The 23,931-nt window shown below is 38.4% G+C and overlaps 3 protein-coding genes across 10 annotated transcripts; 1 reads left to right on the top strand and 2 right to left on the bottom strand.

Annotated features, from left to right (window-relative positions):
• Positions 1-1,382: 1,382 nt before the first annotated feature.
• On the top strand, positions 1,383-9,264 carry pdzd11 (PDZ domain containing 11). 4 transcript variants are annotated; one of them, XM_080308094.1, is made up of 8 exons: positions 1,383-1,470; positions 1,613-1,700; positions 1,920-2,067; positions 2,747-2,844; positions 4,782-4,922; positions 5,035-5,133; positions 7,583-7,670; positions 8,247-9,264. In XM_080308094.1, exons 4-8 carry the CDS (start codon positions 2,752-2,754, stop codon positions 8,279-8,281), a joined length of 456 nt encoding a protein of 151 aa, XP_080164220.1. In that variant the 5' UTR covers positions 1,383-1,470; positions 1,613-1,700; positions 1,920-2,067; positions 2,747-2,751; the 3' UTR covers positions 8,282-9,264. The 4 variants fall into 4 exon arrangements, with proteins under 4 accessions (XP_080164220.1, XP_026000452.1, XP_026000490.1 ...); XM_026144667.2 differs by lacking the exons at positions 1,383-1,470; positions 1,613-1,700 and having other exon boundaries at positions 7,610-7,670; XM_026144705.2 differs by lacking the exons at positions 1,383-1,470; positions 1,613-1,700; positions 1,920-2,067 and adding an exon at positions 2,070-2,222 and having other exon boundaries at positions 7,610-7,670.
• Positions 9,265-9,566: 302 nt separating this feature from the next.
• Positions 9,567-13,289, bottom strand: stard14 (START domain containing 14). The gene is made up of 6 exons (XM_026144655.2): positions 12,874-13,289; positions 12,607-12,754; positions 12,145-12,248; positions 11,815-11,932; positions 11,668-11,720; positions 9,567-10,828 (listed from the first exon to the last, which is right to left on the bottom strand). The coding sequence occupies exons 1-6, from the start codon at positions 13,045-13,047 to the stop codon at positions 10,622-10,624; spliced, it is 804 nt and encodes a 267-aa protein (XP_026000440.1). The 5' UTR covers positions 13,048-13,289; the 3' UTR covers positions 9,567-10,621.
• A 1,610-nt stretch (positions 13,290-14,899) lies between these two features.
• Positions 14,900-23,265, bottom strand: rab41 (RAB41, member RAS oncogene family). 5 transcript variants are annotated; one of them, XR_013912156.1, is made up of 9 exons: positions 23,058-23,265; positions 21,892-21,950; positions 20,846-20,899; positions 20,471-20,576; positions 19,442-19,553; positions 18,943-19,036; positions 18,442-18,535; positions 16,969-17,035; positions 16,692-16,762 (listed from the first exon to the last, which is right to left on the bottom strand). XR_013912156.1 is itself a non-coding variant. In XM_026144715.2 (8 exons), exons 1-8 carry the CDS (start codon positions 23,134-23,136, stop codon positions 16,698-16,700), a joined length of 636 nt encoding a protein of 211 aa, XP_026000500.1. In that variant the 5' UTR covers positions 23,137-23,254; the 3' UTR covers positions 14,900-16,697. The 5 variants fall into 5 exon arrangements, 4 of the variants coding, with proteins under 4 accessions (XP_026000500.1, XP_026000509.1, XP_026000518.1 ...); XM_026144715.2 differs by lacking the exons at positions 18,943-19,036; positions 20,471-20,576 and adding an exon at positions 19,844-19,949 and having other exon boundaries at positions 14,900-16,762; positions 23,058-23,254; XM_026144724.2 differs by lacking the exon at positions 18,943-19,036 and having other exon boundaries at positions 14,900-16,762; positions 23,058-23,252.
• Between the last annotated feature and the right edge of the window lie 666 nt (positions 23,266-23,931).

Raw genomic sequence — 23,931 nt, forward strand, 5'->3', positions numbered from 1 at the left:
AATAATTTGAAGCCCATCATTCTATAGTGAGAAAGATTATTCAGGGGTGAAAAACATTCTAGACGGCTGCTAATCGTCCCAGGACTTGACGTCTGACTAATTCCACCTGAAATCCAGACAGTGCGGTACTCAGAAACTGTAATAAAACCTGGACGCTATAGGCCTCAGTAAGCAAGGTAAGCAAGGATTATTTTTTGGGGGGGATCTCCAGGAGAAAGTCTCTTCATTCTACAAAAACCAAAAACCTAAAACATGGTTGCAGGGCTCAAGTTCTCAAATTTGCATTTGATGAAACCACATGGCTTCTTGAACAATGTCCTTTGAAGAGATGAGACCAAAGAGATGCTTAGCTATAATCCTCAGCACCACTTTTGTGTGTGGACCTCGTACTTAGTTTTTCACGCACTGCTTCTACACATTGGTTTAGTTCTCTCTTAAATAAACAATGACACACTATAACAGATCCTTTGTTGTTGCTCATCTCCCATTGTATTTACCTAATCTGAAGACCTTGGTAGGAATGATTTTGATTATGTCCTGATATATAAAAGTTTAGAATTGACAGAAGGTGGAGTTTCTTTTTTCTTTTTCTTTTTTACTATGACTTTATTTAATGTTACTTTGGTTATAATAGTACTCAAGCAATGCTCCAGCAGCAATGGAACTCTTGAAAGCGGTTTCGGTATGCTGACATATTTAAAAGACAAAAAAGAAAAGAACAAAAAAAAACTTGCCATAGTTTTGTTTATCTATCTTGCAAAGTTTCTGTGTTTTCATTCCAATCTGTCAACACGTGTTTCATTTCATTTAATTGCAATGTCCAACTTGCAGAGACCTGAAGCCTTCTTAAACCGTCTCAGTGAACAGTAAACATTGTGCATGATTTACTATCGTCAAAGTCATGTCTGAGTGCTGAAACCATTGTTAATCTACAATAATAAAAAAATTGTTCATGCTTCACTATTTGACTGAAGATAATAAATGCAGTTACAGAGTATGCACTATAAAGCTTTAGCATAATGGAGCCCATATCACGCGTCAAGTTTCTGCAAAGCAGCTTCACACAAACTTTCACACAAAGTGGGTGCATTTCGCAACACACATTTTTCACTTGGTTTTTTTTTCTGCTCAAGTTAGAAAGAAATGCAAACATATGCAACTGTAGTCACAGTTCACATTTAGAATGTGTGTGATCTTAATTTCTGATTATTTTTTCCCCACATAAGATTATATGTAAGAATATGACTATCCAGACACGGGACACGGGGACATAAATGATGAGCAAACATAATAAATATGTCTGTGTAGGTTCTCAGTCATCCATGTCATGGCAGTCTTAAAAATTTGGCTGATAGGATGATGCATATGATCACTAGTAGGTCAACTACCCCCACAGGGTCAACCACCACTAGGGGTAAAATACCTGAGACTCTCCACCTTTTCGAACTGAAGAAGGACCTTGGAGGAGAGGTGAAACTTCTTTTTTCAAGCTCTTAACACCACAATGAATACAGAAGTTTTTGCTGCAATGATAATTATGAAACTGCAAACTTTTTTTTGGTCAGACTGCAAGATATCACCGAGGTGTTTTACTTCCCGGTTGATTTTACAGCTAGCCGCCATTAAGATCTCCATCTGCAAGAGCTTTCAGGAGGTCAATATGCTGCAAAACGTGAGCACTTGTAGGATAAAATGTGAGAGTATGTAGATTTTCTTTTTTACCTTGTAATTTTTTTCACACACGTTTTTAAAAAAAAATTGCAATGGCAGTAAATATTACAAAAAAATTGTCATGTAAATTTTTACTCATTATTCACTTTTTTAAAACTACTTACAACTTCAACTCTGTGATTAGGACCTCTGTAATCAGTGAATAAAACTGTTCAAATACACGAATTCACGCGCTTTGACTTTTGTAGCTGTTCAAAAGTATTCGCGCGAATACTCCACAATGCTGTCGGACCTCTTGAAGTAACTACTCCACACCAGGAGGTGGCGATAACGCACTATAGCTGCCTGCCATTGCTTACAGCAACAAGTTCACACTGCTACCCCTCTGACTGGCAGGTGAGATACATTTTTGTTGTTTTGTTGCAGTCATTCATGTTTTTCAATGCTAAATGATTCCAGTACCGTTATTTTAAAGTTCCTGTGATAATAATAACGCGTGTCAAAGCGCTTCCCGTTTAATAGAGCGGAGCGAGCTCGTTTACAGTTAAACAGTAAGCTAATCGTTGTGCTAGCTCGTGATGCGTTTGTATGTTATTGCTGTATGAAACTGTCCACTGTGAGATCATTTCACACGTTTATTTTATCTCGCTTCTTCCCCGTGATCCACATGCGTATTTTTTTAAAGGTATTTCTAAGTGTTAGCCATATAACGTCCCTATTCGGACTTGGTGGCTAACCTGTTACAGAGTTGTGAACGCAGCTGTGTTTTAGCTGATGTTTTGGTCTTCTCTGGTCTTTATGCCTTATCTAAAAATGATACATACAAAACCGGGTGTAATAATGTGGGTACATTAATGCCAAACCCCGGTGAACGAAGGCATTGCAGTCATGGAATAGGGACTGACATATTGACTTGAAGTTACGTGTCCGAAACCACAACACAATAGATACACCTGAGCCCTTTAAATCAGCGGTCTGGATTTCAGGGATTTCCCTTTAATTTGTATCAAGCAGTCCAGTGCATCCGTAGTTCATAACAATGAACTGCTATTCTCTTCTCGGTGGGGAATTTTAGCAACCATGGACCAGAAAATTCCCTACGACGATTACCAGCTGCCAGTGGTATTCCTGCCTTCTTATGAGAACCCACCTGCATGGATACCTCCACAGGAGGTATGGCAGATATTAATCCAACTAACCTTTGTGCTTAAATCATGTACTAAACATTGTGTACCTTATTATATAGTGTATATTTTTATTTTATTTTATTTATGTATTCAACTTTAGTTACGATTTATAAGTTGTGCTTTATTTTTTGGCTGCTCTTACAGTGCCGAAAATTGTATTTGCCCCCTTACTGATTTCTGACTTTAGACCTGTTGAATCAAGAAATCACTTAAATAGAAGCCATCTGACAAAGAGAAGTGGGCCTAACGATCTTAACTAAAAAGCAAAAAGTCAAAAAGTCATCATCTAAAGAAGCTCAAGAAGAGATGAAAAACAAAATAATTGACATTGATCAGTCTGGAAAGAGGTACAAAGCCATTTTAAGGTTCTGGTACTCCAGTGTACCACGGTGAGAATTATCGACAAATGGGAGAAGGCATGCAACTGTGGTGAACCTTCTGAGGAGGGGCTGACCAAGAGTGCACTGATGGCTCATCCAAGAGGTCACAAAAGAACCCAGAACAACATTTAAAAGACTGCAGGCCTCACTTGGCTCAGTTAAGGTCAAAGGTCACGATTAAACAATAAGAAAGGAGAAAACCACTGCTGACTAAAAAGAACACAAAGGCTTGTTTCACATTTGCCATAAAATATTCTTCATGATCCCCAAGACTTTTGGGAAAATGTTGTATGGGCTAATGAGACAAAAACGGAACTTTTTGGAAGGTTTGTCTCTTTACATCTGTCATAAACTAGCAAATCATTTCATAAAAAGCACATCATACCAACAGTCAAACATAGTGGTGGTAGTGTAAATGTCTGAGGCTGCTTTGCTGCTTCAGGAGCTAAACGATGTACTGTAATTGATAGAACCATGAATTCTTCTCTCCACCAGAGAACCCTGAGAGAATGAACAGCCATTAGTCTGTGTACCTGCTAGAGCAAACTTGGGTTATTTAGTAAGATGATGAAACACTCCAGTAAGTCTAACTCTGAGTGGTCCACAAAGAGTGCAAGAGTGAGTCAAAGTTCCTTTACAGTAATGTGAAAGACCCATTGCCAGTTATCATAAACACTTAATTGCACTTCTTGCTGCCAGGGGTGGCACAACCAGTTATTGGGTTTAGGAGGTATCTACTTTTTCACACAGGGCCTTTTTGATATATGACATCATAATCAGATATGCATTTTGTGCTTGGGTTATCTTTCAGTAGCTGTTGCATGTTAAAAATTGTTTCATGTTCTAAAATATGAAGGTGTCACAATTATGGGGGGGAAAAAGAAATCAGGAAGTGGCAAATACTTTTTCACAGCGCTGTACCTAAAATATCTACTGGTAATTTTACTGAATACTATTAAGTTTATCTGAGAGTCACAAAGATTCTTGGAGTTTTTTTTCTTGCTACTGCTTTTTGTAGCTTTTAATGGCATCTTCCAGGCCAAGGAATGGGGCTGCCCAATGTAATGTGATAGGTGGTCACATACAGGTTGTAACCTGCAGGTGCATGCACAGTCCTTGTGTCTCCTTGAGGCTTTTCTGTCTGTCATGGTTTCGTAGTTGGCGCCTTTAACTTCTTTTTTTCAGTTAGTGTTTGGGTTTCAGTGAGTTCATGAAGCCTGTCTTATATGCGTTTGGAAATCTGACAAGCAAAGAGGTGTTGGCGCCTGACTGCAAAGGTCAGGACTGTGCAATACCATTAAATGTGCTACAGAAAGCAAATGGGTGGATATTTTTTGTGAATGTTTTTATTTAGATTTTATTATCCCAAAGGAAATACCTTTTTTGTTGTTGTTGTTGCTGATCTGCTTATTTTCCAAACAGGTCATGCTGAATATGTTGAATATGATGCTTGACTCTTATCACATTGTTTTTAAGGCAGAAGAAGCAAACTTAAAGAAGCTAAATATTGCTGGCTGTTCTTCTTCTCTTGGTTCATTTTTAGCGGGTTCATCATCCTGACTATAACAATGAGCTCACACAGTTTCTGCCTCGCACCATTGTGTTGAAGAAGCCTCCAGGAGCGCAGCTGGGCTTCAATATCCGTGGTGGGAAAGCTTCACAGTTAGGGATCTTTATATCCAAGGTGCGTGCACAGCCCTGGTTATTAATGTGGGGGTTTTTTTTTTTCTTGCTGTGCTGCTGACTATTTGTTTGCCTATTTTTAATCAATTTAAATAATTTCTGTGTGCTGGCAGGTGGTCCCAGATTCAGACGCCCACAGAGCAGGGCTACAGGAGGGAGACCAGGTTCTTTCAGTGAATGATGTTGATTTCCAAGACATAGAGCACTCAAGAGTAAGTCGAGGCTGAATTTCAAACAGGCTTTATTCAACACATTGTCTCCAGCACACACTTACATATTGAAATCTACTCTATTCATAAATCTGATTTAGTTTAGGTGTATTTCTATTCATGTATGTACAAGAATAACAAATAGCTTCACATACTATGCTGTGCTCTTTAATCTTCAATATAGTCAGAACATATTCAAGGCGGGGTTGCTCAAGTAAACCTATAATGGTGATCACAATAATAATTTTTTGTGTCAATATCAAGCTCACTATTACAAAAAGTAAGTCAACTTTAATTTGGGGGAGTGCGGTATAGGATAATCTAGACATATTGTTTTATTTGTATTTCAAAATTTCAAGAGTTGAAAAAAACTGATACCTATACCCGGGAAAATACTTGATATTGGATACCCTTTTATATACTGTGGGTGAGATTTTTACCCTATTCTGCAACAACAAGAGTATCAGCAATGAGGTAAATTATTAAATTAAATCTAAGTTAGATTTAAAAATATAAGTATTTGAGACAACATTTAGAGATTTTATTCATTTTATTCATTTTTAATTTATTTTCAGAAATATCCCTACACCCTCATTGTTATTTGGTTGAATGTCTCTTAGCAAGTTGCACCTCAACCAGATGCTTTTTATTATTCTTGGATTATTAGTTACACACTCATTCACACATTGTGGCTATACTTGTAAAACAAACTTAACCCTGTCATGAATGTGGTCCTGTTCTTGAATTATTCTGACGGGATATTTGACCACTGTTCTTGGCGGAATTGGAGTTCATTTTTACCATTAAAAATTACCATGACATTTATACTCACAATGAGCATTATATACAAGTGCATCTCAAAACATTTGAATATTACAAAAAAAAAGTTCATTTGTTTTTGTACCTTCATTCAAAAAATGATGGATTATAACTCATGAAAATCAGAAGTCCACTATCTCAAATTAGTAGAATATTTCAGATCAAAAAAGGATTTGGAATCTTACTATGTCCAGTTTCTGAAAAGTGTGTTCACCTATTCTTTCAGTACTTGGACAATGCTCTGTTTCCATGATTTACTACATCAGTGCAGTGTGACATGGAGGTGATCAGTTTGTGGCACTGCGGAGGTGTTACTGAAGCCCCTGGTTGGCCTGATGGTGTCCTTCAGCTCGTCTGTGTTTTTGTGTTGGGTGTTTGTTATCTTCCTTTTGACAGTATGCCATTGATTCTCTGTGGGATTCAGGTCAGGCGAGACGGCTGGTTATTCAAGCACAGCAATAACATGGTGAGCAAACCATTTGGTAGTTTTGGCATCGTGGGCAGGTGTTAAGTCCTGCTGTAAAAGGAAATTGGCATCTCCATGAATCTTGCCGGCAGTTGGAAGCATCAAGTGCTCTAAAATGTCTTCTTTCAGAGTCTAGGAACTTGATTTCGAAATGAAACAAAAAAAATTTCATGTGAAAAACTTCGAACTAAGCTTTGAACTGATGTCAAAGCTGCTCCTGATGCACTGACACCAGCCTCAGTCCACTCCTTGTGAAGGTCTCCCACCTTCTGGGATGGAGTTATCCTGACAGTCCTCTCAAAGCTGCGGCCATCCCTGCTTGTGGATACTTTCCCACCATGTCATATTTTTTTTCCCCCAGCCAGGTTTCCATTGATATGCTTTGACACAGCACCGACCAGCCAGTCTTTTCAGCACTGGCCTTCTGTGGTTTGCCCTCGTCATGGAAGGCTGTCAGTCAGCAGACTTCCCCGTGATTGTGGTTGCATGAACTGAACGAGATCAAGAAATGCACCTTATTTGTACTATTTGAACCATAATTTGTTCAAACTGAAATTGAAATATTGTTGTAGTTTGAGATGGTGGATTTCTGATTTTCATGAGCTGTAAAGCCATAATGATCAAAATCAAAACAAAAGAGGCTTGAAACTTTTTTTCCTGCATATTTTTTTTCAAGCATGAATAACTTTCTAGAAGAGAATTAAAGTGTAAGCCATTCTGGCCATAATCAAACCGCTGTGAGAATGATGACGCACTAGATGCACCATAATTGTTTTGTGTTCTGTTTTGTTTGTTTAAAATCAGCAATGCTTGAGGAGATGTACATTTTGCTTTTATTTTGAAAAATTCAGTTCCTGTTGCAGCATGTAAATATTTGGACATAATGTGTAAATATTAGCTTTTAAAAAAAAAAAAAATTTGACATGCAAATGCATGTTGTAGCATTAATGTGCAAATACAGAAAGCATCTACTCACAGATGATTTCTGTATTTGGAAACTTGTCAGGAGGACAGGTTTTTGCTTGTCCTCCTGATCTATCTGCTCTTCCAGTGAAACAGCAGATCTCATACTAAAAAAACGCAAGATTAGGTGGAGCCAAATGTTGCAGTTTTCTTTTTGTTCCATATCTTGTTCATCACAACATTGCATTATATTTTCTGTTTAAGATCATGGATAATGTTTGTCTTCTTCAGGCTGTAGAGATTCTGAAAACTGCGCGAGAAATCCTGATGAGGGTTCGCTTCTTTCCCTACAGTAAGCGTTGGTTTACTCGATTGTATCAGGAGCATGCTGACAACCTAAAAAACCATTTATGTCAACATGTGTTTTTATCTCAACTGTTAAGATGTTTTAGAGAGATGAAGTAAGAAAGAAAAAAATGTTTTCCTGCAGAATTTGTGTTCATGGGTAGAGATCTTGTAAGATATTATTTTAAGACAGATCTACACTTAATGTCCTTAAATGTCTGAGTCTTGTTTTGCTGTTAGGTTAAGTAAAAGAAATGCTCAGAAGAAACTGTTGTGCTCACTTTGGCTTTGAAAGCAGGTTTTAGTCTGTGCCTTTTACTATTCCTCAGTGTGCTAATACAGCATGAGTTATATATTTAAAACATGCTGAATTTTGCAAGAATTTGAGCATTGTCAGTATGCCATCGTGCCATCGTGCCCACATAATAATAAGATTATCATCTGGCTTATCTGAGTGCAAAAACAAAAGACAATAAAAACTTTAAAGCAGTAAAAACTTTGAGCTATGTCATACTGATACAGAAATGTATAACAGTGCCCATGTCAGTACTCAAATGGTGTCCTTTGTGTGTTGTTTTATCAGACTACCAACGGCAGAAGGAGAGGACCGTACACTAGATGGCAGCAGAGAGAGAGACAAAGACAGAAGGATACTTTACTGCACTTCACTAACATCCTCCCACACACTCTGGCCTCCATTCTGTCTCAGCTCAAAGATGACTAATGCATGACTAACAATCTCATTCAGTCTTTCATGTAAGGAAAATATACATGACGTTAAAGACTGAGTTTCATAGATACTCCTTTCTGCATGCTTCACATGATGAACTCTACTTCGATTGAACATATGGTTAGGAAGTTGTTTCTATGCAGAGCTTTTTTTAAGACTATAAACTAGATTTTACACTATAAATTATAGAACAGATAAATAATAAATATTTTCTAGTCAAGCAAAGGATTTAAAGATGACCTTTCCCATGTTTCCTCAAGCCCTGTTATGATATTTCTGCAGATGTTTGCATATGTGTGGACTAAACCACCATCACTTGATATGAGTTATGGTCACCCGACCTCTGTTGAATTTATGAATATATTGCACAATGCTGTTTTTTCATATTTAGTAAAGATTTGTAATTGTGTACGAAATGCTAAGTGATGTAAATATACATTTCAGTCACTGCTACTGAGGGCTTTGGTACTTCTATGTTCCATGCACGAGTTTTACATAAACTGCGCCTGAGCTGATTTAATGCTGTTGCATAAACTATGTGTCTGAGGTGCCAAATGGTTTACGAGCATGGCTTGTAACGTGCTATTAAAGTGCATAACATTTATCGCAGCGTAGTGGTAAAGCTTGTAATGGGGTGTTATCTGTGAGGAGGCACCAATGTTTGCAGGTTTAATTCAAACCAAAGACAGTCTGGTGCTTTCATAATTTTGGCCTGCATGGTTCAAGATGTGCGTAGTCAGTAAAATCTGCAGATCCAACCTCTGGCTGCAAATAAAATCTGCATACAATGGAACATTCATAGAAAACAGTTGAATACCTCTGGATCTTAGTGCATTATGCATTCATACAATAAACTGTACGTTAATAGCTACCAGTTTCATCGAGGTATTGTCTTTATTTCTGCACACTGATCATTTTTATGTAAAAAATTTGTTTGAATGGGTTCAGTATTTGCATTTTTTTTTTATAGAGGTTACGATTACAAAAATCAAGCTCGACTCCTTGACCTTTTCTAGTGTTTGGCTTTGTGCACTTGAAGAACTGGAACCAAAGCTAGAGAAGGACCGGTTTGTTCTGGTGCAAGTAGCAAAACTTGTTTCATCCTTGAAGTCAGTTTCTCTTGAAACTGATTGACTGCATTCCTTTTATTTGACAATTACAATGAGTACAAAAGCTTGTTAACCTTAAGGTTTATTTGAAAAAGAAAACAGAAAAGAAGGAATGCCTTGTAACATTGTTATCATTAAATAGTTTAATATGAAAAAAAAGTCAACCTACAGGGGCTTCATCCCAGGCCATTACTTCATCAATTTACATCAACTTGAAATAAATAAATAAAAAAGCCTTTATGGTCATTCCAATCCTTCAGGTCAACTGATATTCAACTAACAAAATACAATAATTCTGTGTGTATTGTGACTTGGCAATACAACCTAACTGGGAGTTCACTTCAGTGCCTTCCTTGTGGACCAATGAAACTCTACCATTTGTAATAATTTACAATGCAAACACCTTGGTTGCACAACGTCTGAGTAAAGGCAACACACCTTCAAAAAGAGCCTTCCTAATTACAAACCTAAAGACAACCTGCCCCACAAGTTGCTACCTGTACATTATGCTGTGAACATATTAACAAAACCGTGTTTAAGTATAAATTATCACAACGTTACCATCGTTCTGTGTCGACTACAACCCCAAATGAAGATAAAGTGAGCTGAAACAGTTTCAGCTGTTTTCAGACCCGATTCCTTTGCAATATTCTGAAGAGACGTTAGTGTCACAATTCTCCACAGGTGTTTGCCAACTTTCTAATCTTATTTCTATTCACAGTCACTAATAATGACCTGCTAGAAGTCAAGTATATTTCCCTTTCTTCCACTTAAAATTTGTTCATGTAGCTGCAGCTAAAGATCGACTGTCTTTGGTCCAATTGTAAATGTAGTATTGCAAATGTGTCACATTCAAACCCCAAAACCTCTAACCCTGTACAGTGGAAGTTAGCTTAGCTCAACACAGACTGAGGTGATGGCAACTTGATCTGTGCTCATTTCCATCTTGTCAGACAGTTGTAAACACTTCATGCTCTTGCTCATCCTCGAAGGCACACCGATTTAGAACTGGAGGATCTTGGTTACATCACAGAGAGCCGGAGACCTCAAGTCCATCTACAGTCCACCTCTCAATCTCTCCGTCTTTGTCCACCTTTCCTCCCATCACTATCATTCAATTTAGCTGCTGTCCTCCCCTTCGTTAGCATCCAGCTTTGAGCTTTCATCCACATTTTCCAGTGAGTCTGCTCTCTGAATTGACAGCTCAGCGGGGTCCATCATGGGAAGGGTGTTCTGCTCTGGGTGCAGCCAGGGCTTCAAATCGGGGGAATTCTGACTTTTCCAGTTTGAGTATTCCTGTCCCGCCTTGTGCACACTCTTCATTACCTAAAAAGAGAAGCGATGATGCAATTGTTAAAGGACTGCTGCACTCCTCCATTCTCAGTCAACAAAGCTGAAGATAAAGATGGTCATAAAACACTGCGTGGTAGATTACATGGCAAGTAATCTAGTTCTTCAAACAAAACTGAGTATGTAGAGAGAAGGTTTAAATTTTGTTTGCCTATGTAGGTTTTTAAATGGATACACTTCTAAAGTCTTTTAAATAAGGTGTTTTGAACGCCTGGTTTTATAATGGTTGTATGCATTTTTAGACATCGGTAGATTTGATGGTGTAAAGCAATTTAAGTTGTTCTTTTACCCATTTCCAGTCAGATTTATGTGACCTGGAGATACCATATGAAATACTTTCACGCAGACTTTTAGAAATACTTTTCTTGCTGTTGTTCTTGTCTCATTGATAGTTTCTCTCTCTCTCTCTCTCACACACACACACACACACACATGTGGATACACTTTGGTCTAAATAGTTTTAATCTACGGAAAATATGAAACTTGGGTTCTTCCAGGAGGGTGACTGACAGCTTAAGCTGAGATTCTACTTTGTCAGCAGCCTTGTCAGGACAGGCCCTTAAATTGTTTCTATGGTTACCATTGTCACTTAAGACACGTGAAACTTTCCCCCTCCCTTATGAGTGTGCACATGTACACACACACACCCCTCTTGCACGTTTAAAAACCCTTGTGAAAACACACCTAGACTGTCACAGATGCCGATACTGTGCTTATGGATTTAACCATATCACTTACAGCTCTGATGTTTACTACAGGTGAACAAATGTTTAGCAGGAAATGGTCTGTGGAAGTGGTTGTGAATCATTACATACCTTAGGAGCAAGAACTTGGGATGCTTTGTTCACCACCCACTTTGGGAGAGAGCCTAGAAGACACACATTCATCGTAAGAACGCTGCAGAAATGAATCAAGAACTCTAAGTTTGAATGGAACAAAGTAATTGTTGCATATAGTTTTACCTTTGGGGTCTGCTTGTGAAAGATATGTAAAAATGCAACTATTTGGTCCCGTGGCCTTGATATAATACCCCGTCTGGATGGAAACGGCTCTTACGAGGTTGCTGCGAGGAGGGAATTTCTATAATTCAAGGAAAACATTTGCAGAATAATAAGGAACACTATACATTTTTATGGTACTTCTGCACAATGTGACAATGGATAAGGCTAGCTTTAAAAACAATAAATCAGTGCACACATAACAGGACAAAGAGGTGTCAAAGACATGTACAAACAGTATGTGTAGAGGCAATGGTTGCTATGTATCTTGAGTGGATGTAGGAGGTGGCGTACCGGGTGTTTGACTGAGAAGTTAACCATGATGTACTCGTCATCTGTGACCTGCCACGAGCGCAGTGTCACAACATCTCTGTTCTTTAATGGAATTGGACAACGCCCTGCAGAAGGCCAAAATAATAAATAAATAAATAAATAAATAAATAAATAAATAAAGACATAAATAATGTTATACTTTGGCAAGCTTTCTCTGTTAGTTCAGTATTTAGGCTCAACAAGTTTGCCCTTATTATGGCAATAAATACACTGGTGTAACAAGAGGCCATAGATGAGATGAGTCTTCATAGATGAGAGCTGAATCAAGTATATATATATACACACACACACACACACACACACACACACACACACACACTTGTAGTTATTGTATCAGCAAACACAAGATCTCACATCTAATCAGGCCCACACCAAACCACAAACACACACAGAGCATTGCAAGTGATAAGAGTGCTCACTCACATGAGTAGTAGCCCACATCAGCATTAGCAGAGAGCCGGGCAATGTCAAAACTCTCCTGCATAGTTACATCCCACTTCTTGCGGTACCGGCTGTCGTGAAGGACGTCGAACATGGTAGCAGCTGACACATCATTAACTATCATTTTACACTGAGGAAAACATACAGAGGGTTACAGGACACCACCCACATAGCACGACAGCCTAATAAAACTGATTTATTTTTCAAACGGTATTATAGTTTTTAGATTTGGTGCTAAAGCAAACTCACCTTCATCTTGTGGACTTTAGGTACGTGATTTCCTTTATTCACAGCGCGCACCTCGATCCACACTTGCATCCCATTGTTGTCATACTTATTTTGCCAGTTGTCGGTTGCTAAACACTGTTTTTTGAAGTCAACAAAGACCGCCTCATCGGGTAAAATATTCGAAACCCGAGACATATTCGTCTGTTTTAAAAGAAGCCTTTCTTCTTAAAGAGGAAAAAGAAAAATAATATCCTTCAATCTGATCGCCCCCAGAAAAGTTCAGTCTCTCTGTGCTTTTCCACGGACGAGATTTAAAGCTTCTGCCGACGTGGTGCCCTCGGTGAGAGAGATATATGTCTGCTGATCACCTGTCCAGTTGAGCAAGATTTTTGTGTTGAATTCCTGAGCCATTCCTTCAAACACCTCTCCCGCTGACGTAGAGGTTACTTCCTGAAACCAGGTGTGCGTAAAGGGAAAAAAAAGGTGTGCCCCGCCCTCAGCTGTCAGTGCAGCTACTATAGGTCGAAACTTTAACTAAACTTAAAAAGTATTTTTAGAAAAGAGCAGCCTTACTGGGTGTTATTCTGAGTAAGTATTAACAATACAAACAGGGGTGCACTCACAGTACTCTGCGCATTGTGGGCGGATCAGGGGAGTGGGTAGGTGAGAATTGCTCAGCGTCGATCCATTCTGAGTATCATCACGACTGTGAAAACTAAACAAAAGCACACCTCTAGTAAACTATGAGTGGAATGTTTAAAAAAAAATCTGATTTTCACACTTATATTTGATAGTGGCATTACAGTCTGAACCATTTAGGCTTCTTTGGTTCAAATTAGACCTAGTCTACATTGAATTCCTGACTAAATTGAGCAAATTGAAAGTGTCTTTTCACATGGATATTTAGGGATGTACGGCCTGTCTCATCTTGAAAAAACAAAACACCCAACTCTACCACGTGCAAGCAAAACAGGTTTTGAAATCTGTTGAAGAATTTGTTTTATCCACTTATTTAGCAGAAAGTAATGGATGGATGGCTTTTCTTATTCAGCCAGTTTCCTAGACTTGTATCCAACCCAAAGAGCAAATCTTATATAGTACAATTAGGTGAAGATCTCCAATGAGAAAAAGTTTTTTTGTAAAAGACTAGGCTTAACCCACGTCTGGGAAAAGCAGTCATCTGAAGCAGTGAGGACTGTGCACCATGAATATAGGATGCAGAAAAAGATGGTTCTTCTTACTGTACCAACATCCTAACACCAAGTCTTAAGCCCCCAACAGCCCTTAGAACACGTCTGTTGAAAATGCAAGCTGAGATTTGTTAGTGTTGTACCAAAGCTGTGTTCAAGTATTGCATAAAGTATTATTAAGAAATGTCTCTCTACTGCATACAACTTGGAATAAGTGAAGGTTTTTCCAGAACCTTCTGCTCTGGACACATAATACTCAAGGATGAGAGTAATAATCTATCTGTAGCAGGATTATTGGAAATAAAATTTCATTTACATTCTTTAGTTAGATATTAGCAGATTTGTGCAATGCAGTGTCATGCTCACATTTGACCACACCTGTTATAACATTTTACAACTGTGATGTGTTACATAGTTTCAATGGTGACGTGTGACACACCTATGTATAACCGGCTCAGGTGCTGTGACTCATTTAGAACTTTATTAACCTCCTAGGACCTGGCGTTCACATATGTGGACATCACATTTTGGGTTAGTTAGACCAAAATACTCAATTTTGCTCTACAGGGGCCTGATATCCACTTACGAGGACATTATACTGCTACTGTTCTATCGAAATTTTAAACAAATATCCTCATATGTGGCTCTCATTTTTCTTAGAAACAAAAATCAGGTAAAAAAAAAAAATCTGGTCATTCTTTGTTTTTACATTCATCGGGTCCCAATATGCCCAGATATCAAAGAGAAATCAAAAATGCATGCTGTGGAAGAGTTCGGGTCTTAGGAGGTTAATGAACAGAATTAATATGACTGTTGCCATAAAATAGTGAGTTTTAAAAACAAAATGAACACAGAGGTTAAATTTTGGTGAAATATCTTTATTTTACTCCATGTGATAAGCCTACACTTGTTGTCATTAACTCTCCTTTTTATACATAAGATAGTAATAGTACAGTATTCACACAAACATTGCTAAACACGAGTAGACATATTTCAAATGGACAGACACAATTCAGAATAGCACAAAGCTGAGTATTTAGTAATAGAAGAGCTGCTCATGTTAAAACGGTTGTTCGCGTTGCAATTTAAATACCTTAACTTTCAAATCCATTTTTTAAAAACGCTGGACATTTCAAAAAAAAAAAGCTACAGCAAACGATCAGTGTCTTTTGTTGTGCTATGGCTGGTTAGTTGGTTTGGGAGATGGTGTAGGCTTTAACTGTGACTGTAAATCAAGCAACAGACCACACCGGCAAAAAAACACCCCCCCCCCCCAAACTCACTAGGCGTAAATGTCACCTGTAGGTGGCGCCTCAGCAAACACGCAAACAATAAATAAAATAAAACTTTAAAACATGCGTATCGGCATCTGTACTTTTGGTCACGCGTACAATGTTAGCTGTATGTCCAAGTTACAAAATAAATAAACCAACAGTCCTACACAGGCAATAGCAATACAGCAAAAGATATGGCAACTAACGTCTGCACTTTTTTTACAGCAAGGGTGTTAGTAAGCTTTAGCTGTATCTGAGGACATCTATCTACCAGCTCTACAAACAACTAGTGAAGCCATGAACCAGTCAGCAGGCTTCTCTGATATTTTACAATATTGTGGCTTGATTCAGTGCACAACGTTGGTGAACAAACAAGCAAGGCATCTGTGTTCTTATCCATGGAAATCCTGCGGGGTGAGCATGCTGCATGTTGTTGCAATAGTGTAATCAACACAACACAAATCGTCGATGAGATGGTGACCAAAGTGACAACTCTCCATCGACGTGGAAAAACTGATTTTCATAGTATTAGGGGACCATCTACTCAGAATGCCTCCTCAGACATGTTAGTACAGTGCAGAGCTCATTCAACAACATATAAACTTTTAGGTTAGTAGGCTTTCTAATTTGTTTGGGCTGGTTTCCCTTTTACAATGGATATCCATTTCCTTATTACACATCCTTCTGCAGTACTGTTAAATACAAATTTGTGTTAATCCGGTCCACTTACACACTTGTATTTGGCAATGTAAGCTCGCAGACGTGTTAGGTATAAGTAGTTCCACTGACACAATGAAAAGGGTTTACTTGAGCCTAATGTGGTAATATAATGTTTTGCAATGATAACAGTTCACTGGTTGAGAGCCAGTCGTTACTTCCTCAAAATAAGACAAAGTCGACAAATGATAAGCCGTTTAGGAGACAGAACTCTCCATTTGAAACAAAAACAAAAGGATAGGCAGAGAACTCAACCTTGTAGAGTCATTTAAATAATCCCAAGCAGTTTTACTTTACAACAACAAGAGTAACAGCACTAAGATTCTAAACTGTGCAATAACTCAAGAGCAGTTAGCTATGTCAGTCTGCAATCCTATATAATGCCATGCAACTGGATGAAAATCTGAACATATCAATTAACTTATTCCTTGTTTTAAATGTTTACTTTTGAACCATTTTTTCCCCAAATAATTTGTTTCAATACAGTAATGCACATCCACACGGTTACTCTGAAAAGTCACTGAGTTGAAAAGGGAAAAAAAAAGAAGAAAAAAAAAAGACAGGTCCTCCATCCCAATGGCCGTGTGCCAAGGGTGGAGGAAAGTGGCCACTGAGAGACAAGCTGTTGGTGGGGAGGAGACAGGCTGGCAGGGGCTGAGGTGTACTAGCATGAGCAGCTGCTCTCAGTTACAGTCATCTCTGGCTGTTTCTCCAATTTGATGTCGATCACTGAGAGAAGTTAGTTAAGTAACACTTCACATGAATTGCAGATTTCACTTCTTTTTTTTTTTTTTTTTTTGCAGTGCCTTTCATTCTCTGCATTCTTTCCAGTCAACTAAGTCGCAGTCAGTGCTAAGTTACAAATATTTTTAAAACTGTGGCATGACAAAAGGTATGGCAGCAATTTCTGCGCAAAAGCAACTCAAAAAGGATACTGTCCTCTTTGCTTTTCTCTGGTGTGCTATCCATCCCAGGCAATGCAGCAGCAACGCGTCGGAACAGCTGCAAAACAGTAAGAAAAATTAAACATTTGAAAGGAACAATTTGGTAAATAAAATGTAGTAGTTTAAGTAGCAAAAAACACAAGACAGTCCTGTGAAAAGAAAAACTCTCACAGGTCTTTACGCAGTCCTGTAAAAAACTAAGAGCTAATTTCTGTTGTACACTTGCTGATGTGCTTGGGATCGTTGTCCTGCTGAATGACCCAGTTTTAGTCTTTGGACAGATGGCCTCATATTTGATTCAAGAATAATTTGTTTACAGAGAAGTTCATGGTGGACTTGATGGCTCCAAGGTATCCTGGTCCTGTGGCTACAAGACAAGTCCAAGTCATCACCCCTCCACCACCATGCTTGACAGTTGGTACGGGGCGTTTGTTTTTCGCATAATGTGGCACAACGCTTTACGGCCAAATCTCTACACTTTGGTCCCATCTGCCCAAAGGACATTGCTCCACAGATTTAGCGGTTTGTTCTTATACAACTTTGCAAACTAAACTATGCTCCTTCTGGGAACCTTCAAAATAAGTCACCCCCCCAAAATGTCCTATCATATATCTTTCAGCATTGAACATGCTAACCAATGTCTAGAGTCTGACATGTAGCTCTTGAGTTTTTTCAGTTTATCTAAACATTGCACGGTCTGTCCCTTTAGTGGAAGACTGTGGCATTGTGTTAACACATTTCAATGTTCCAGACCTCACAGAGGTTCTCACATTTGCTGATCATCATTTCATCAAGTGCATTTCATAAGCAGCACCTGGCTGCTACTCAGCCTCTTTATTCCTATTGAAGCAGTAAGAGTGAAATTACTTTTTCACAGGACTGTACAGTACATTTTCTACAGATGTAGCAGGAAACTGTTTATACTCAAATCTCCAGAAATGTGTTTTTATTTACATGTTTACTTAAGGCCCCAACACTAAGGCACTCACACTGAAACAAAGCCCCTGGCATCCTAAAGAAGTGAGATATTTCAGTCTTGATGATAAATTTTTGATTCCAAACAGCCAAATACAGTCATACATTAGAGTTAGATAGATTATCATGGAAAGTACTGAAAATCTGGTAACAATACAGTTTATCATATTACCAAACCCTAGATGGTAGTCAATGGGCAGTATGTAATTAAATTATAGCTAGTTATCTCTAAATATTGCATTTCATTGAATAAACACAAGTGGTAGTCAAAGCAACGATACAGTCATCTGCTGAGAAAATCTATTATATTCATAGAAATGTTTTAGCAAATCAGACAGAGTACTGGGAAATAAAGGCAGTTGCAATAAACCTGCGCAGAGCAACTGCACTGAAAAGTCTGTGTGGACAAAGCTACGACAGGTTATGATGAGCCACGAGGGGGGACAGAGTAGAATTAGCTCAACTACCCTGAGAAAACGGAATCGCTACCTGTTTGACATTGTAGCCAGTCTTTGCGCTGGTTTCAATGAACATGACATTCAGTTCCTTAGCTCTCTGCTCGCCCTCCTCCGTGGTGATCTGTCTGCTCCGGTAAAAGCAGAAGGATGGAGATGGCCGAACAGACAGATATGGAAAGAAACCGCAAAGAGGACAGGCCAGAAGAAAAGAGAAGAGATGGAGAGAAGGACAAAGAGAGCTCAGCAATGAATCTTGTTTGGAGTGAAGAAGAGAGTGGTTAGTTTATAAGGCGGACAGAGACAAAGGGACAGAGGCTGCTGTGCTGAGTAAAGACGAAACAGCATAAAATCCACTCCGAAGGTCAATGATTCATTCAACAGCCACACTCTAATCCATTAAATGATCGAAGACATGGAGGAGCTTCACACCCCAGATGTCACAGGCGGGCCTCCCTAACCTCTGAGACAGTATGAGCCTTGCTTGAAACGGGATAATTTGTCACCATTACACCTGCTCCTGCTGAACACCAACCTGTTTGACGTTATAGCCAGCCTTGGCACTGGTCTCTATGTACATCACATTGAGCTCACGAGCTTTCCTCTCTGCCGCCTCAACAGAAACTTGCCTGCCATGGTCCCGGGAAGGGTAAGGTGAGGGTGAAGGATGGAAGTGTGGTGTTTTTAGGGGAAAACACAAAAAAATATTCAAAATGACATGAAGAGAAAAAACGTAAGGCAAAAGAAAAAAAAAAGGCAAAACAGAAATATGATCAAAGTATAAATTAAAAAAAACCCCAATATAAATAAAAGTATTTAAATAACTCATAGAAAGGCTGAAGTATGCAACATTACAAGGAAATAATAAAAGTAAAAACTGGATGAGATGCACTGAAGGGAAGTGGGATTCCAGGCTTTGGCAGAGTTTATGCTACACAAAGATACCTGTTTTGTAAATGCACTAGGATCCATTTATCAATCTTTGTAAATAGAACAAGAAAACAATCATTCGCGCTTATCTCACAACCATGTACCTTTTATCCGCTAAGTCTGTTTTGTTCCCGACGAGCATGATAATGACATCACTTCCTCTCTCTGTTCTAACATCATCAATCCACTTTGAGGTTTGCTGGAAAGAATTAAGATCTGCAAATGGGGTGAAAACAAGCAACAAAATACAAAATCATTATACACATCAGCCACATGTGCCCCAAAATACATGAAACATCTGTTGCAATACATTCAGTTAAAAGCCTAGAGAAAAGCCTAATCTTATATAAGAAAAACCTGTAGTTATGTGTTAGTGAGCAGAAGTATTCAGAAGAAAAAGCTTGGAGAAGAAGTGTATTTTGTATTAGTGTACTAGCAGAAATAAAGAGCTTCCTTCCTATTACTCTAGAGCCCTACAGAATGGTTAGAGGACAGCCCTGACTCACTGGTGATGTCATAAACAACCACAGCAATGGTAGAATCACGGATGTAGCTGGGAATTAGGCTACGAAAACGCTCCTGTCCAGCAGTGTCCCAAAGCTGGAGCCGGACCTGAGGATTGGAATTGCAGAAGAAGAAATTGACAAAAAAAAAAAAAAGTCGAGATAAAGGGCAGCAAAGGGAAGGATGAGAATGTGGAGAACAGGACAGACATAAAAAGAATTGCAAGCCAAGCAGTAAAGAAGAGAATGACCTTTAAATGGAGGAATTGCGAAGAATCATTCAAATGCAGAAGGCTCAAAGATGACGGGTGTTATGCAAATGTGAAAGTAGGCCCCGCTGAATCATTATTTAGGCAGCTCTCACAGGATTTCTGCTCATGAAGTGACATCGGCAGACATCTTTTTCATTATTCTTCAAGTAAGACTTATAACTATTAGCATTTACACTCCCCTGGACACTGCTGGAGAAATGCTTTTGAATCACTACACCTAATACAAACAGTATCTGAAATATACCCTAACATGCTATCCAGCGGGTTTGCTAGGCTCATTGGTGCTTTTGATTTTGTTTTTTGCCCTTCCACATACTAAGTGAAGGACAAGGAGGAGAGGCAAAGCCACAATACCTACTGGCTATGTCATAAACCACCACAGCGGCGGCTGAGTCGCGGATGTAACTGGGGATGAGGCTGCGGAAACGCTCCTGTCCGGCTGTATCCCAGAGCTGCAGCCGGATCTGTGGCCAGCCACGAAACAAATGTGGGAACATGGGGGCAATTCATGATCCAGCCAGGGGATGGAAGGAAAACAAAATCTTGAAATAATGATGGGAACTAAAAACACGATCACATGTTCAACAAAATGAGTGAAAAAACAAAACAAAAAACTAGGATAATCTATAAACAATGTGGAATGGTGTGATAATAAGCAGAAGCATGCTTCTATGGCAGTTTTAATACCTGACCAGTTGGAATGATGTAAATTACAGTAACACACTGGGCTTACCGTGCGATCTTCCAGATACATAGTTTTTGACAAAAAGTCAATGCCAATTGTTGCCTGTAAAACAAACACTTCAATTAAACAGTGTTACCAGCAAGTTAAATGTATTACATACATTTAAAGAATCGTTACCTACATTATATGTTAAAAACATATTTTATTGACCTTTTTCATAACATAGCTAAAAAATGTCAGAAAGAACAAAATTATCAAGTATTGTGATAGCGGTTTTGTGTGAAGATGCTTTAGATAGGAGTTCATCTGTAGCTGGACTTGACATAAACAGATGATAGTTCTTTCTTTTTCCTTCTGTCATGATTTTTGTACTTAAATCTGAGGCTGATGATTTAGTTAATTTGTCTTACATGTAGATTCTTATATCAGGAGTTTGTCATTTAAACTCTAAATGAGCCAAATAAAGATAAACTACTACTACTTCTACTGACATTTAGACTTGTCACACAGGTAGCGCTCATAATCTAATCAGTGGAATGCACTCACATGCTTCCTAACATCCGGAGTAAGTGATTTTTGTAGCAAGCCCTTTGTGTGTTGCAAACATTCTACTCTGGTTGACTGGTGAAACATAATGGTTTCGGCAATTTGAAGTAACCCGTTATTCATGTTTCGTTATACACTTCACAGAAGGTAAAACCTCAGGGGCTTAGCTAGCAAGCTGATCGCAAAAATGGACACTATATTTACCATATTTACAAGAATGTGAATAGACAGATTACTAAATGCAAATTCCCTATGCCAAATACAATTAAACTAAATGATCCCATAATTTCCTCAGGGATTAATAAAGTATTGTTTTGTGTTAATTTTTTTTAATTGTCCAATTTAAATTTGTCTAAATATTTACAAGTATCAGCTACTGACATGATAAATTGGTCTATTTTATTCTATTTTAACTGTCACATATGTTATTAGATGATCAGTCGCATTGAAACTGTTCGCTCGTTTTTTATTACACCTGTGCTTGTGGCAAAAATGTCAGTTTTCAGACAAAAATGACTACACAAATCCCTGTTATAACTTCTTTTTACCTGGTAAGTGTTGTCAAAACTGTCATACATAAACCTGGTGATGAGTGAGGTTTTCCCAACTGTACAGAAAAAACACAGTCACTTTAGTAACACAAGAGGTATTCCAGGTAATTCAAGCCTAAAACCACCACTCAAATGGTAAATTTAAAAATTATATAATTGTGTAATTAAGTCTGTATTCAATGAAGAGATATAGAAGAAAAATGAGTCGGTGACATCACACGGTGAGTAAACTGCTATTACCACTGATGCAGTGTGGACGACTGAACCCACACGCTGAGCTGGCAATATGGGTGGAGCCACAAAATCTGGAAAATTAAAATGTATTCGACCCCTGACAGCTGGCTCGTAATACCATACTGTATCAATTACACGACACAAACATTACTAACAACAAGCCACGTTTTGCAATGTCAGGGTCAGTCTCCGAACCTGAGCAAAAATAATGGCAATGAAGGAAAAAGGCCGACTGGTGCGAAACCACCGGTCGACGTGGCTTGTTCAAGATGCTGCAGCAGGAAGCTAACAGCCAAACAACTATACACCGACAAACAGACGGTTTAAATTAATTATTGAGATTTTCTGTTTGAAGCCTGTGATCTGTAACAGACTTAGAGCAACTATGTAAGTCTTTAAAGTGCGCAAGCGAGCGTCAACATTGACGTTTTAGCCCAATAGAGCTAACTAACTGCTAGCTACAAGCAGAAGTAACGTGCTAACAACGAACCTCCATCACAAACTAATGGGAGGAACAATGACAATGCCCATTGACTCATTTCGTTAATTTTTAATATGTGGATAAATCTTGAATACAGTTGCTACGACACAATAATTTGTCATATTCTTGCCCTCTTTTAAGGCACAAAACAAGCTAGTTTAGCGATCTATATCAAGCTAATGGTAGCTATTCAATGACATCATCACCGGGGAGAAAAATCGGTAGGTTAATAATCTTTGTCATGCTCTAATATCCTTTGTTGACCTTGCAAAATTAACAGATTGTCCCGTATCATTCCTGGTCACTAATATACACTACATGACTGTACCATACCGTGCAATTTTAAGCTAACACCACAAAGCTAGTTAGCTGATCTTGCCAGTTCTCCCAACATTTCCTTTCATCTGACCAAATTAACGCTTCTCTAAGTACTTCGTGCGCATCTTACCACTCTGTTCGCCCAGAAAGACGAGCTTGAACTTTCGTAAGGGGTTGCCAAACTCTCCGCCGCCGGTCGTGGTTGACATTTTGTCAAAAAAAATAAACAGCTTACTAGCTGACTTGGCTAATGATGTGATGTCTAGACCAGAGAGGACCAAGCCGTGTATCCTTATCCTACACTAGCCAGCGCTATTGTTTTCTGAAACATACAGCAGTGGAAATAGCGCCTTCAAGTGGCAAACACAGAGAGACAACAAAAATGGCAAAGTTAAGAAAGGCCTTGCAATCAGGATTACCATTCTATTGCAATATTTGCAGGTTGAAAAATCTGCAGAAACAATAAATACATAATTTAAATGCATTTGTTTACAGGGAGCGTAAATGTTTACACAGGACATTTTACAACTGCAGGAAATTTTCTGTAATATATTCATTCAGTCAAATTAACTCGTGGAACCATGTTACTTTCATTTTTAACAATTATTTTAAATAAAATAATTTGTGTAGTTTATTTAAGCAAATATTTGAAAATAAAGAAAAAATAATAAATAGGATAAAATCCCAAAAAATAAATTCTGAATAAATTGCATGATGGGCAGTTGGGCAGAATAGATTTCAAATTAATATAAATGAAATCTTATGTGAAATTGAGCATTCAGTATGAGGGTGACTGTTTTCCACTTAATGGTCAACAGTTAGGTAAACAACTTTTTCAGCATTGGTAACAAGGCTGCATCAAGCTGACAAGTCATTTGATCTGTAGCAAACAGCAACTGAAATATCTAATAAAAAAGTTTATTATTTTATATATTTATTATTATTATTATATAAAGTGTCTTCCAGTTGTAGAATTAACCACAAAAAGGTCTTCCTGAATATTG

The sequence above is a fragment of the Astatotilapia calliptera genome, chromosome 2, assembly GCF_964374335.1.
Source record: "Astatotilapia calliptera chromosome 2, fAstCal68.1, whole genome shotgun sequence".
NCBI lineage: Eukaryota > Metazoa > Chordata > Actinopteri > Cichliformes > Cichlidae > Astatotilapia > Astatotilapia calliptera.

What these genes read in the sequence shown, in the direction of transcription:
- pdzd11 (XM_080308094.1), top strand. Translation starts at nt 2,752, where the DNA reads ATGGACCAGAAAATTCCCTACGACGATTACCAGCTGCCAGTGGTATTC. An exon ending in TAGGGATCTTTATATCCAAG is followed by an intron (nt 4,923 to 5,034) that starts GTGCGTGCACAG and finishes GTGTGCTGGCAG; the next exon opens with GTGGTCCCAGATTCAGACGC. An exon ending in GGTTCGCTTCTTTCCCTACA is followed by an intron (nt 7,671 to 8,246) that starts GTAAGCGTTGGT and finishes TTGTTTTATCAG; the next exon opens with ACTACCAACGGCAGAAGGAG.
- stard14 (XM_026144655.2), bottom strand. Translation starts at nt 13,047, where the DNA reads ATGTCTCGGGTTTCGAATATTTTACCCGATGAGGCGGTCTTTGTTGAC. An exon ending in ACTTCTCAGTCAAACACCCG is followed by an intron (nt 11,933 to 12,144) that starts GTACGCCACCTC and finishes CTTGAATTATAG; the next exon opens with AAATTCCCTCCTCGCAGCAA. An exon ending in CCCAAGTTCTTGCTCCTAAG is followed by an intron (nt 10,829 to 11,667) that starts GTATGTAATGAT and finishes TTCTCTTTTTAG; the next exon opens with GTAATGAAGAGTGTGCACAA.
- rab41 (XM_026144715.2), bottom strand. Translation starts at nt 23,136, where the DNA reads ATGTCAACCACGACCGGCGGCGGAGAGTTTGGCAACCCCTTACGAAAG. An exon ending in GTTTTGACAACACTTACCAG is followed by an intron (nt 20,900 to 21,891) that starts GTAAAAAGAAGT and finishes TTTGTTTTACAG; the next exon opens with GCAACAATTGGCATTGACTT. An exon ending in ACAGACTTAGCGGATAAAAG is followed by an intron (nt 18,536 to 19,441) that starts GTACATGGTTGT and finishes TTACCGGAGCAG; the next exon opens with ACAGATCACCACGGAGGAGG.